Raw genomic sequence first — 12,016 nt, 5'->3', positions numbered from 1 at the left:
TAATGCAGTGTGTTTGCCTTGAGGAACTGGCTCTTCTGGTTTCAAGGCTCAGGCTGGTTGGGGTAGTCCCATGGAAATTTCACCTCCTCTTACTGCCCTTGTTTTGCTGCAATACCCAGCCCTCTAACAGGGCCAAAACAGATTTTTGAAACCCCTGCCATGCCCTGGGATCACTTAGTTTTTATCTACCGGTTTGCAACATGCCCGGGGGCAGAATTTGAATCCCAGAGGGCTCCTCTCTGCCTTGGCATTACTGTGTCGATGGGGACCGTCCTGCTGCTGGGCACCAGGAGCCAGGACCTATCTGTTGTGATCTTTCTGGGGTGCAGCGTGGCCAGTGCTGCTGGAGGGGGACCCCAGCGAAATGCTGCTGCGGGGGAAGAGGTGGTGGATTCTTCACCCACCTCCCCAGCACCTCCCCAGGAGGAGGAGGGAGAAGGCATGCTTCTTCCCAAAGATACTGCACTCCGAATGGTGTAATTCAGAGAGAAGACAGAAATGTCTTATTGCACTAAGTGCTTGCTTGGAAAGCACCAGTGTTACTTCTGGTCACTGCTCTAGGCTTTGTTGGCTGTATAAATAGAGGAACAGTCAGTGAAGATCCCATTCTCCCCTTGAGTGGGGTTTCAGGGGTCTGCAGAGGCAATTTTTGCATCCCTTCAATCCCTGGACTACTCCAGGATGCTCTACTTGACCTCAACCCCTGCCTGTTTCTAACCTGGGACGCAGGAACCTCCCCTCCCTCTGCAGCCCACGCTACCCAAGGGCACCTGGCCCTGAATAGGGCGTGCAGGGCTGCCGTCTGGAGAGAAGCAAAGTGTGTGTTGCTCATTCCTTCTGCCAAAAAGCATGTGTCTGCCATTTCTAGCTGCTCGTTGCTGCGGTCCTGCTCGCCTCTTCCCCCCAGGCTCTTCCAGAGCCTCAGCTCTGTGGGCAAGGTGCAGCTTGATGCAGCGTCCAGGTGAGAGGCAGATTTATTTTTTTGCCGTTGTAGAGGGAGAGCTCCGTGGTGCACGATTTGGAAAGGCTCTGCCCAGCAGAGGTGCAGGCCTGGTCCTATGACTTGCCTAACACAGACAGCTGCGAGAAGCTGCAGACACCGTGAAATCCTTATCTGATCAAAACCAACTGGGGTTAACTAGTCTGCGCTGCTGACCCTCTGCAAGGGAAAAAAACCCTCTTGCAGCCCACCTCCCGCAGTGCACAAACACTGCTTTTCTTCTTCCTGCTACTTCTTGCCCTTGGGGAGAGGAGCTTGGCTTGTGTTCATTAACAAGGCAAGGCCATTAAATTTGATTAAGCTAAGCTGTTTCTTTAAGAAAACATCTCCGAGCTGCACAGCTGGCTGCAGGCAGCGCCTGCACAGCCTCTGCCCGCTGAGCTCTCCCTGTGTCTTATCTAGGGCCAGGACGCAGATACAAGAAAGATTTCCCCAGGAAAATAAACACATGACTGAGAGCTAGAGACACAGCATTTGTTTGCAGTTTGAGAGTCATTTATTTTTGTTCTTAAAATAAATTGCAAAGAATTTGGGTGTTTTCCCCTGTTGCACAGACTGTTTAAGGAAGTAAAAGGTTGACACTGAAATGCAGTGGTGGGGAGGCAGTGTGGCGGTGTCTGGAGGGTGGGGACCCATGCAGTGGGGTTTCTGTACCATTCTTCTGCCTTCTTGTTTGTGTGGGTGCTGCAGGGTCACCGCTGCCCAGCTGATGGGTGACAGCTCCCAGGGCACTCAGGCTGTCACTGCTCTTTTGCTTTTGTCTCAAGAAGCAGCTGATTCAGTGCATGGTTTGGCTAAAAGAGCAGCCCTCGAGCAAGCCGGCCCTGCTGCTTTGTGGGGTGCAGACTGTCTGGATGGATCAGGGCAGGGTTGTATCCTGGTGCCTCCGTTCCCAGCCCAGGGGTGAATTCAAATGATGATTTTAGTGGATTCTTGAAATTCAGATCTGGCTCCGAACTTCCCAAAGCCTGGACTGGAGATGTTACATGTGACACACAACAGACATTTTCTAAACAGTTCTCTGGTTCTTGTAGAAATTGGTTGCCCTTGCTTGAAACGTTACTCGCTAACCCTTCTGGAGAAGAACATTCTTGCAGGGAGCCGTGCAAAGCCCAGAAGCTCCACACCAGGTAGGCTGTACTCCTGTACTCTGTCAGAGCTGGCTGCCTCCACGCCCCTGCTTGCTCAAGTAAGCCTCTGGCCTCCCATCGTGTTTCCCTTCACTCTGATTTTTTTTTTTTTTTTGATTCCCCCAGGCAGCACTGCCCTTCCTCCGGGGCTGCTGGTGCCTGTGGATTGCAGCAGGAGCACCTGCGTGGGCAGTTTTCCTGCCTGCCGGAGGAGGCTGCTTTGCCCACCTGGTGAGCACTGAGGCAGGAGGGCTGGGGAAAGTACCTGGGTGGGGGAAAAGAGGGAAGGAAGAAGGAATAATACAAGTGCAGTGCTGGTTCTCCAGGGTCCTGGAGGGACTGAGGGTTTGGGACACAGACCAGAGCTATTCCTGCATGTTTCTCTCTAGGATTAGGTGTGGCAAATCCTAATTTTTTATAGCATTATGTGTTGCTTCCTGTTTTGGAGGAGAAGGGAGTCACTTATTTCAGTGCTAACAAAGCAAGTCGGAAAAGAAGGCACATATGGGGTCAATTTAAAGGGCTGTGTGAGAAGAAGCCTGGCCTTCCCAGCTGTTACCAGCACAGCCGCATGCAGCCAAACCCCGTGACGTGATGTTAACATCACCGCCCTGTCTGCGTGGGACAAAACAGGCTGCGCTGGGACTGGGTGGCACAAGCGGCCGCTTCTAACCGGTGGCTTTGCCCCCTGCCGGTGTGTGCCCCAGGAGCCGGGGGGAAGGCAGCATCGCCCTTGCCCGGGCTGGAAGCGGTCATGTCCGGCAGCTCCGTCCAGGCCTGCCCACGTGGGTTTGGCTGCTCATCCCCCAGATGTCCGGCTCTGGCTGGCAGCTCTGGTCTGCTCCAGCAGCGTAAGAACTGGAAGAAAATGGGAGGAAAACATCCAGTGTACAGACACAGGGCAAAGACCAGATGTGATGGGGCTTCTCTTCACGCACATGCATCTCTCGCTGGCAAAACAAGCTGGGGGAGACAGAGCCTGGCAGGGTGGAGAGTGGGGGGCAGAGGAGACCCCCAGCTCCTTGGGAAGTAGGCTGGGCACACAGGCCTAGGGGGAGCAGAGTCAAAACCACAGCAGGGGTGAGAGCTGTGTGTGGTCTCGTTAGCTGCTGTGCCTGGCTGAGCTGTCACACGTCCGAGGGAGATGAGGATGGAGAAGGATGCAGGGTCCAGTTGTATAGTGCATCACAGGGTAAGGGATGACTGCGGGCATGAACTTTACTCCCTTCTACTCCTACAGCACATACCAAATCCCAGAGCCAGCCGGCTTGACAGCCGTGCAGGAGCCCTCTATGTGGCACCCAGAGCTGCCCGTGTGGTATCAGCTGGCGGCAGCGTGTGCTCATGGGTCTGTGACTCCAGTGCGTGACAAAAGGGGTGCAGGGAGAGGGGATGGCCGAGTGTGCTGGGAAAACATGTCTGCTGCTTCAATACCGCTTCAGTGTGCCTAGCCCCCCAACAGAGGGGCCTTTGGTCCTGCTCTTCCTTAGTAGTCATTCAATAAATAACTCTAATGCCCATAGCTAAGCCTTTACACAGCCTCAGCTTGCGTTCCGCTCTTGCAGTAGCGTGGTGGCAAGGCAAGTCTGTATAAAACAGTCTTTCAAGGAAGATTTTTTGTTTTTAAGTGCTGGTGCTGGTGCAAAAGGGCTGGTCTTGCAGCCTCCTCTCTCCTCCCTGCCTCTAGCCTGGGTGGCAACTCGTCCTTCTGCTTTGCTGCCTTAAGATGGTGTCTTGAGGTCTCTAAGGTTGGGCTGAGGGTATCTGGCTTCAGATGCTCTCAGTTGCCTTTGGTTTGGTGGCCAGGGAGATGGCACATCTTTGAGCTGCGGGGGTAACTCTGCACTCAGCTTGCTTTGCCTCTCCAACATGAGCTGGGTTCGGACGGAGCCTAGACAGTCAAGTTGTGCCATCTCCGTGGCAAGGCAAGCAAGCGAGGCACGCCTGCGCTCGCTTCGCAAGCAGCCGGCCACGTTTGCGCAGGGGGAGCGTGCAGGCGGCTCAGCCTTTGCCTGCCCGTGGTCCTGCGCACCCTCGCCTGTGCCACGGTGCGTGCGCTCGCACGTGAGCACAGCAGGAGAGCCTTGCACCCAGTTCGCTGCGTGCCAGCCCAGTGCGCGTGAGTCGTGCTTGTGGCGGGAGGTACGTACGGCCCGGTGGCGGGTCACCCTCGTGTGCTCAGCAGGGCGCGCGGCCGCCTGCATGCCTGCCCTTTGCAGGGGTCTCTGCCCTTGGGCACGCTGTCATGGGCGGGGAGAAGGGGCTTGCGTAAACCTGTGCCCAACTGCCTTGCTCTCTGCCAGCCCTTCAACGCGCTGGCTAGCCGCTGGGCTCAGCCTCTTTTGAAAGTCACCATAAAGTGGCAGCAGCTTTGGCATCTCCTCGCCCCTCGTACTGCGCAGCTAAGGACTGGTGGCATCTCGGAGGGGAGGGCCTGAACACCTTCCTGTCCGCTAGATGGGCAAGGAGGGTCTCTTGTCCAGCAAGAGCAGCTTGGGCTGAGCTGAGATCCACAGGTCCTCTTCATCCTTCTTCTTCTTCTTCTTTTTCTTCTTGTTCCTCTCGGCGTGCAGCTGCCCATTGCTGCTGGGGCCACCTTTCTTCCTGCTTTCTCTTCTCCGGCTGCAGAAGCAGCAATGGCAGCAGATGAAGATGAACGCAATGAGGACGACGAAGGGCAGACCCAACAGCACGGCCAGGCAGACAGTGTTGAAGACACCTTCCTCATGCTTGGTGCGGATGAGCTCCAAGATGGAATTAAAGAAAGAGCTGATCTTCTGCTCCATGTCAGCTCATGGGCAGGCTGCCTGTGCCACTCCGCTTGAAGGGCCCTCAGGATACGTTCAGCTCCTGTAAGCAGTTAGTGGGCTCCACAAGCGTCCTTGGATGGTGCCTGCAGAGACAGGAAACCACACGGATCAGGTGCCTGCTCCTTCAGCAATTTTCTCCATGGAGCTGCCAGCACAGCCAAAGCCTCAGCAGGGTGAGGTTTGCTGCCTCGCAGGGGTCTGGTTGTCACGGGGGCTGGGCTGTGCTGCCGGCCACGTCCCTTTGGGTGTCCCTATCTGAGGAACACAGCCTGCCAACCTCTCCTGGGGTTCATTCTCAGTGAGATGGGCATGGCCGAAGAGGGCTTTGGGCATCCCTACTTGAGCACAAATCCTGCCCCCCTGAATGTACATCTCAACCCTCGCTTGGCAGCCATAGCACAGAGCTCTCATTAGCCCTCTGTTGGGCTTATTTCTTAGCAGAGGAAATACTGTCTGCAGGAGGAGCTTTCCTGTCTAGGAAGGGACTTGCCTGGTCCAGGCAAGGGCTTTCTGCAGAGAGCAGTACTGCTGCCATTGGAGCCGGGACTCAACATGTCACAGGTCTCTCCTTAGCCCCCATCCACCCTGGGACGGGGTGTCTGGTTTGGACAGACCGCTTCTCATGGTCTGCGGTCTGGGACAGGCAGCTGAGCCACTGTGGGCAGGGCACTGCCCTGTGTCCAGGCCATGCAGAGGCACGGTGGGACTGTCTCAGGCACCACGCTGGGGTCTGGTCCTCCTGCTCTGGCACCCAGGGCACTGCTGGCAGGTTTGGGGTGGGGGCTGCAGTTAAACCACCTGGATTTTCGATGAGGGCTGTGGTCAGTGGGACTCGTAGGTGGTGGTCAGGCACCAACGGCTGCCTCTATGCATCCGGGGCTGGCCACAAAGGCAGTGGTGGGGGAGGACAAGGGTTGGCTGGGGATGGCAGAGCCGCCGCCGTGCCTCACCTGGGAATTGCTCCAAGGGTTTGGGTAGGGCCGAGGAGCATTTCTGCGGCCTGACGTAAGGTTTTCCTCTCCCTCTGGGAGGGAGAGGTGCTGCTGAGCGGCAGGGCTCCTGGGGAAGCCCTCCTGCAGGGGCAGGGAGCTGCTGCCTTTGCTCACAGCTTTCCTCCTCTCCTGGGGCCAGGCAAAGCTCCCCAGGGGTTTTGAGTAGGGCAGGGCACTTTGTGCCATGACTTTGGAGTTCTGGTTCAACGGCGGGGTCACTAAATTACGGGTTGTACAGATAAAGAGCTGGCAGGAGCAACATCAGGCTGTAATGCCATGTTTCACCCTTGCTCGGCCTTTTCCGTCAGTGTCTTTGCCAGCCTTTGGGATTCAGGCCCCACAGTCTCTTGAGGGAATGTCAAAATCCACATGTGCACAGGAGGGGAAACTGAGGCATAGTAAAAGGAAAGCCAACACTTCCACATAACAAAAACTAACGAGGTACAGCCTGAACTCCAGAGGTGTCCCAGAGGGGCTGCTCCACTTGTCCCCTGTGACCAGCGACTCTTTGACTTTCCCTCTGGCAGCTCTTGGGACACAGACCAGAGCTATTCCGGCATGTTTCTCTCTAGGATTAGGTGTGGCAAATCCTAATTTTTTATAGTATTATGTGTTTCTTCCTGTTTTGGAGGAGAAGGGAGCCTAGAGCCCAGGTGCCTCTAGGGAGGAACGAGAAGGGAACCCAGGCTGGTTTCGGCTAAAGCCTCCTTGCCTATGGCGCTGCCCTTCCTTGCTTTGAATCGCGTTTATTGCTGTTGTGGCACCTGCTAAGGGATGCTCCTGTGCACCCAGCCGCTGCCACTGCGCATCCTCCCGCCTCACTTTGCAATTCCACCCTACCTCCTAACGAACAGCAAAGCTACCAGCCTTGCCTGAAAAAGAAACCACGAGTCCCACTCAACCGTAACCATAGCCCTCGTGCTGCTGCCGAGGCGGGAGCTGGTGGGCAGCCCCTGAAAAGGCAGCTCCCAAAGGAAAACCTGCCTTCGGAAACACCATCCTGCGACTTATAAAGCTGTACGGGGTCTTGTTTCACCAGCCGCCCACAGCCGCTGGCTTTCAGACCTGATTGCCAGGACCCCAAGAGCTGAATCCTTCAGCGTAGATGCTGAACTCTCAATTTGGGAGTTCTGAGTGCTCAGATCCTATTACAAAGAAGGGGTTTATCCTCCCTGCCCCTCACAGAAACAGACTGACCGCTGCGAATTTATTGTTCCGATCTGCATGAGAGTGTAGCTGAGCCGGCCCCAATTAGCTGGTGGTTTCTCTTTTGAACATAGACGTGGGAAATGTGATGAAAATGAGCGCATGAATTTCTGTGGGTGCCTTTCCAAAGAACTCTCATTTGAGATTTATCAAGTGAAAGGTGAGAGGTGGTTTGGGCTTTGGCTAAACAAAGATGTTTGTAGCTGAAGTTTTATTGCTGGATTTTTGTCCAGTCTGCTGCATCTTCCAGTTTCTGCTTGCTACAAGGGGAATTAAAAAAAAAATACATATATGGTGGGTAATTTTTTTGGAGGTAGACAAGCAGGATGGTGGGGGTAACAGGCATGCACCCAGGAGGGAGGGACAGTGCTGTGAGACACAGAAGAGCCTTTTCCACCCCACCTCTGCTGTCGGGGAAAGCGGCTGCTCCCTGCATTGCTTCATTCCCTTAGTGATATCACCACTGTCCCCATCTGAGAAATCATGGGCTACCACTGAGGTCTCGGAGACTGAAATCCCACCCATCCTCTTCCTACCCCCTTCCTGGAGCCGGCGGTGAGCATTTACAGATCTGCTTTTGCTCACTGGGGAGATAAGCAAGAGCTCTCTGGGTGCTGGTTGCTGCTATCTGCTGCCCATAGGCATTACAAAGGGCAAGGGGGGAAGTGGTGAGAGCCACTTCTTAAAACTGCTCCCTGTCCCAACCTTCATCCTCGCCTAGGCCTTTTTCTGGGACAGCTGTAATAAAGGTTAAACTGCAACACAAATAAACAGAGCAGTTTTTCCTTGGCCTGAATCATCTGTGTGATGCAGGTTTGCCATTTATCCATAAATATCCTGACAGCTCATTATCCAGGCAGGAATACTGGACGCCTATGATACACTTCACTCCAAAAAAGAAGTAAAAAAAACCAATCCCAAAACAACAACCGCCTTAATTTCAGACAAAACAGGATGTACAATTTTATTCCTGCGCTGAGCTGCTTTAAATGATTGCCTCTAAACTTCTGGAGAGGCAAGGAGGGCTGGAACTTCCTTTTAAACTTGTAATTAATTGCTTGCAGAGAAAAAAAAAAAGCAAGCAAAAAAAAAAAAAAAAAAAAAGCAGAGCCCTTTGAAATGTTTCCACTTTAAACCGGAGCTGAACGCGTTGCTGAGGCCCTCACTGCTTGTTCCTGGGAAGTGCCCAGCTGGGACGTGCGGCCGCCCTGGGCCAGCCCAGAGCAGCAGGGATGCGGCTGAGCATCCCTTGCCAGGGGAAGGCAGAGGTACCTGCCACCACCCCAAGCAGGCAGCGCCGAAATCCCAGGGCCACCTTTCAGCATGGCTATGCAGCTGGTTTTCAAATGCCTTTTCTTTTCGTGCGTGCATCGCCTTTTGTTTCGGAGATGAAGGGATGTCTGTGCGCTAAATAAAGGGGTTCTTCAGTTTAACATTAGAAAAAAAAAAGGGGGGGAGGGAAAAGTAGAAAAACTGGTGCCTTTTAAGCCGGCAACTCTAAGGGCAGAGGGGTTACCCAAGGCCACCCCTCACCAGCTGAAAGTCTGCGTGCGCAGCAAGGAGCTGCGTTTAGGAAAAATCCGCGCTGCTGCTCAATTTGGTGCAACAGCAGCATCTCCCCTTCGAGAGAGGATGAACAGGGCGAGCTGAGCCGAGGTCCACCTTGGGTCTGAACCGAATGCCTCATGCCTGTGGAGCTGCAGCTGGGAGGCCAGCTGGTTTTTTGGGTTCAGGTATGGGACCAAAAAATGGGGCCAGGGAGGCACTGGGCAACAGGGCAGCATCTTGGGGAGGGCTGCTCAACGCCCTGTTAAATAAGCTCTTTGTTTTTGGGTAGCCGGTGCTGGCAGAGAGTCAGGGAAGAGCTGACATGGTAACTCACTCGGGAGGTCCTGCGGCCAGGGGTGGATGGCAGCTCTACACGGCTGGGGTTTGCGTGGCTTGTGTAAGTTTTAATCGAAGTTGGGCGTCCAACATGAGGTTCTTTAATCCACGCTGGCTCCAAAGGAGCCGGTTTTTGCAAGGGTGGGGAACATCTGCCACTCCTCCGGAGTTATGGGCGGCTGTGGGTGGAAAACAAGCTCCTTTTGAGGGCTGGCCTGGGATGGCACCACAAGCCATCGGCGTGCATGGCTTGCCTGGCTGAGCTGGAGGGGTAAAGGCTGCCAGCCTGAGCATGGGGAAATCAAAACAGAGGGGTTGCCTTGGCAATGCTGGCTTGCCCACATCCTGTGCGCTGCAGAGCAACCATAGTGGCTGGGGATGGAGGTAGAGTTCGCAGAAAAGTTGCAGTTCACTGGAAATAGGGGGCAAAGGGCTCGAAACTGCTACGCAGGGTCATTTGTGGCAGAGAGGAGACCGCTGGAGATATTTTAGGGCCCGATTTTGCAAGTTAAGTCCTTTAGGCTCAAACCTCAACAGGCTATTACATCTTTGTGAAGTTCCCTCCAGCCTAACAAAGCTCAACCTGCTCCTCTCGGCTGACACACAGGCTTGGGTAGGAGTGGGGCCGCTCTCAGGTGCTTCTCCCTGCATCCATTGAGAGCAGGAGCCACTCCAGAAGATGACCAACCTGCAGCCCAAGACCTGGGGGGGTTTGGCCCCACAGTACTTCTAGGTTATGTGAACTCGCCTGCGCTCGATGTCCAGCTGCAACTTGGGACTTACCGAGATGACAGGGAGGTGTCTGACCTGCAGCCATCCCCATTTCCTTAATGTGGGTGAGACCTCGCTTCTGGTGAGACCTCACTTTATGCAACTGATGCTAAGCGATGCAAAGCAGGAATCACATTAAACTCAACCATTTCCTTCAGTCATTGGTTTGTATCAGCTTTACACCCACTATCCACCAGCAGTGACAGCGATGGGTGAGGCTAAGAGAGGGTAACCTCTCTCAGCCTGCGAGCTCTCCAATACAACCAGCAGAGACACAGCTACGCACGCACACACGAGTGACATCTATTTTCCTGTTTGCACCTGCAGACTTAAAGGAAAACTGGATGAAACCTGACACTGAGGGTGAGCAGTTTCCTTAGCTGGGATTGCACGTTACTGTTTTGGAAATGGTGAATAATAAGTTTTGCCGCTGGTCTCCCGGAACTCGTAGCAGGCTCCAGAGACCTTCCTCAAACGTTAAAAAACAAACACCAAAAGCGACCACCCAGCAAACAAAACCAACTAAAGCTTCATCTTATTCCCACTGCCATCAAACCTTCCAGCCAGAAGCGGCACGTAGATGCTTTCATCCCCTAAAGGGAGTGATTTGGAAAACTACTGATATGAATGTTGGATAACAGGGTTAAAGTGAAACTATTTTGCAAGCTGCTGCCTGGAGCCCGCTCCGCCATGGCCATCTGCACACGCACGGCTGCCATCAGCCCCGGGATCAGGGCAACTGCTGGCCAAAAGACCAGTTTTGCTTTTAGAAAAACACCGCTGTCACCCCTGCCAGCGCCGGGAGCTCCCCTGAGCCATCCTGGTCTCCTCTAAATGATGGCAGAGGCAGCGCTGCCCCCCCAGGGCTGGCAGGCGGGCCCCCCCCAGCCCACCCAGGGCTCTCCCTGGGGTGGCTCACAGGCATTTTTGGTTTCGGGGGGCTGCAGATCCACCTGGGCCAGCCCTGTGGCTCTCGAGGGTAGTAACACCAAAATTTGTTGGCGCAGCCTTACCTCTAGCTTTGGCCACCCGAAACCCCCGGTGCTGGGCAGGCCCTTCTGGTGGCCGACGGCCCCTGAGAGCTGCTCTTCGTCGCCGTTCCTCCGAGTGCCACTGTCCCCACCCGCCTGTGCCACGGTCCCAGCGCCCCTGCCCAAACCCCAGCCCCAAAGCTGACCCCGCCGCGGCAGGCAGCTGCCTGCACTGCTGCCTGCCCGCGGGGCTACGGGCAGCACTTGATGTGGCTTTAAAATAATAATAAAAAAACCACCCCAAAACACAGAGAAAAGCCCTGAGTTTGGTTAACTCCAAGCCAAGGATGAAGCCCAGCCCGGCTGGGCGATGCCTGGCGGCTGCGGGGAGCGGCTCCCCCCGGCACCCCGCTCCCGGGGACCCCCCCATCCCCATCCCCATCGCCATCGCCATCGCCATCCCCATCCCCATCCCCATCCCCATCCCCATCCCCATCCCCATCCCCATCTCCATCCCCATCTCCATCCCCGCCGGCCAACCTACCTCCGCACCCGCGGCCCCGCTCGTCCTCCCGCCCGCCCCGGCGGAGGCTCCCGGCGGCCGGAGGAAATGGGACGCCCCGGCCCGGCTGCCTCCGCCCCCGGCCCGGCCCCGCCGCCCGCCCGGCCCCACCTGGGGCTCCCCGGGGTGACACCCACCCCCCAGCACAACCCCAAAACTGCGCGGGGGGGGGGGGAAGGGGGGGACGCCGGTGTTTCGCTGGCCGCGGGCGCTGGGGAAGGGCTGGCAGAGTTGGGGCTGTTTAGTCTAGGAAAGAGGCACGGGGGTGGGGGGGAGGGCGGGGGGAGGGACAAAACCGGCCCTGAAGTATGCCAAAAGTTGCTGGAAAGAGGGAAAGAACAAAGTGTTCTCCTCGCCGGGAAGGAGGCCTGCGCTTTGGTGCGGCAGAGGTTTCCCCAGAAGCTTTTTTGGGGGGCAGCGGTGGGGGTTTGCAGGGGCGGTGACGCCGCTCCTGTTGTTGGGACAGGGCAGACCTCCATCTCCCGAAAAGCAGGGCCAGGACTGGCACCCTGCACCCCGACACCACCGCAACGCCCCGATGGCCACGCTCTGTCCCTGGAAAGGGGACGCTGCAGCCGAGCGGGGGGGGGGGGGGCGGGGGGGACACCGAGCAGCCCCACGGGAGGGAGACGCCCAGGGGGCTGCTCCTCGCGGCAGCATTAAGGGTGCTGGGCACCCACGGAGGTAAGA

General features: G+C 56.0%; 1 protein-coding gene across 3 annotated transcripts; it reads right to left on the bottom strand.

The window, feature by feature from the left end:
* Window positions 1-1,473: 1,473 nt before the first annotated feature.
* On the bottom strand, window positions 1,474-11,379 carry KIAA0040 (KIAA0040 ortholog). Of its 3 annotated transcripts, none has more exons than XM_074833034.1 (2): window positions 11,309-11,379; window positions 1,474-5,023 (listed from the first exon to the last, which is right to left on the bottom strand). In XM_074833034.1, the coding sequence occupies exon 2, from the start codon at window positions 4,914-4,916 to the stop codon at window positions 4,584-4,586; it is 333 nt and encodes a 110-aa protein (XP_074689135.1). In that variant the 5' UTR covers window positions 4,917-5,023; window positions 11,309-11,379; the 3' UTR covers window positions 1,474-4,583. The 3 variants fall into 3 exon arrangements, with proteins under 3 accessions (XP_074689135.1, XP_074689136.1, XP_074689137.1); XM_074833035.1 differs by lacking the exon at window positions 11,309-11,379 and adding an exon at window positions 10,807-10,957; XM_074833036.1 differs by lacking the exon at window positions 11,309-11,379 and adding an exon at window positions 9,806-9,824.
* Window positions 11,380-12,016: the final 637 nt, after the last annotated feature.

The sequence above is a fragment of the Strix aluco genome, chromosome 8 (assembly GCF_031877795.1).
Source record: "Strix aluco isolate bStrAlu1 chromosome 8, bStrAlu1.hap1, whole genome shotgun sequence".
NCBI classification, from domain to species: domain Eukaryota; kingdom Metazoa; phylum Chordata; class Aves; order Strigiformes; family Strigidae; genus Strix; species Strix aluco.
Note: the sequence above shows the minus strand (reverse complement) of the source record. Positions and strands in the feature narration are given on the sequence as shown.

Coding starts and splice junctions, on each gene's coding strand:
- KIAA0040 (XM_074833034.1), bottom strand. CDS start 4,916: ATGGAGCAGAAGATCAGCTCTTTCTTTAATTCCATCTTGGAGCTCATC.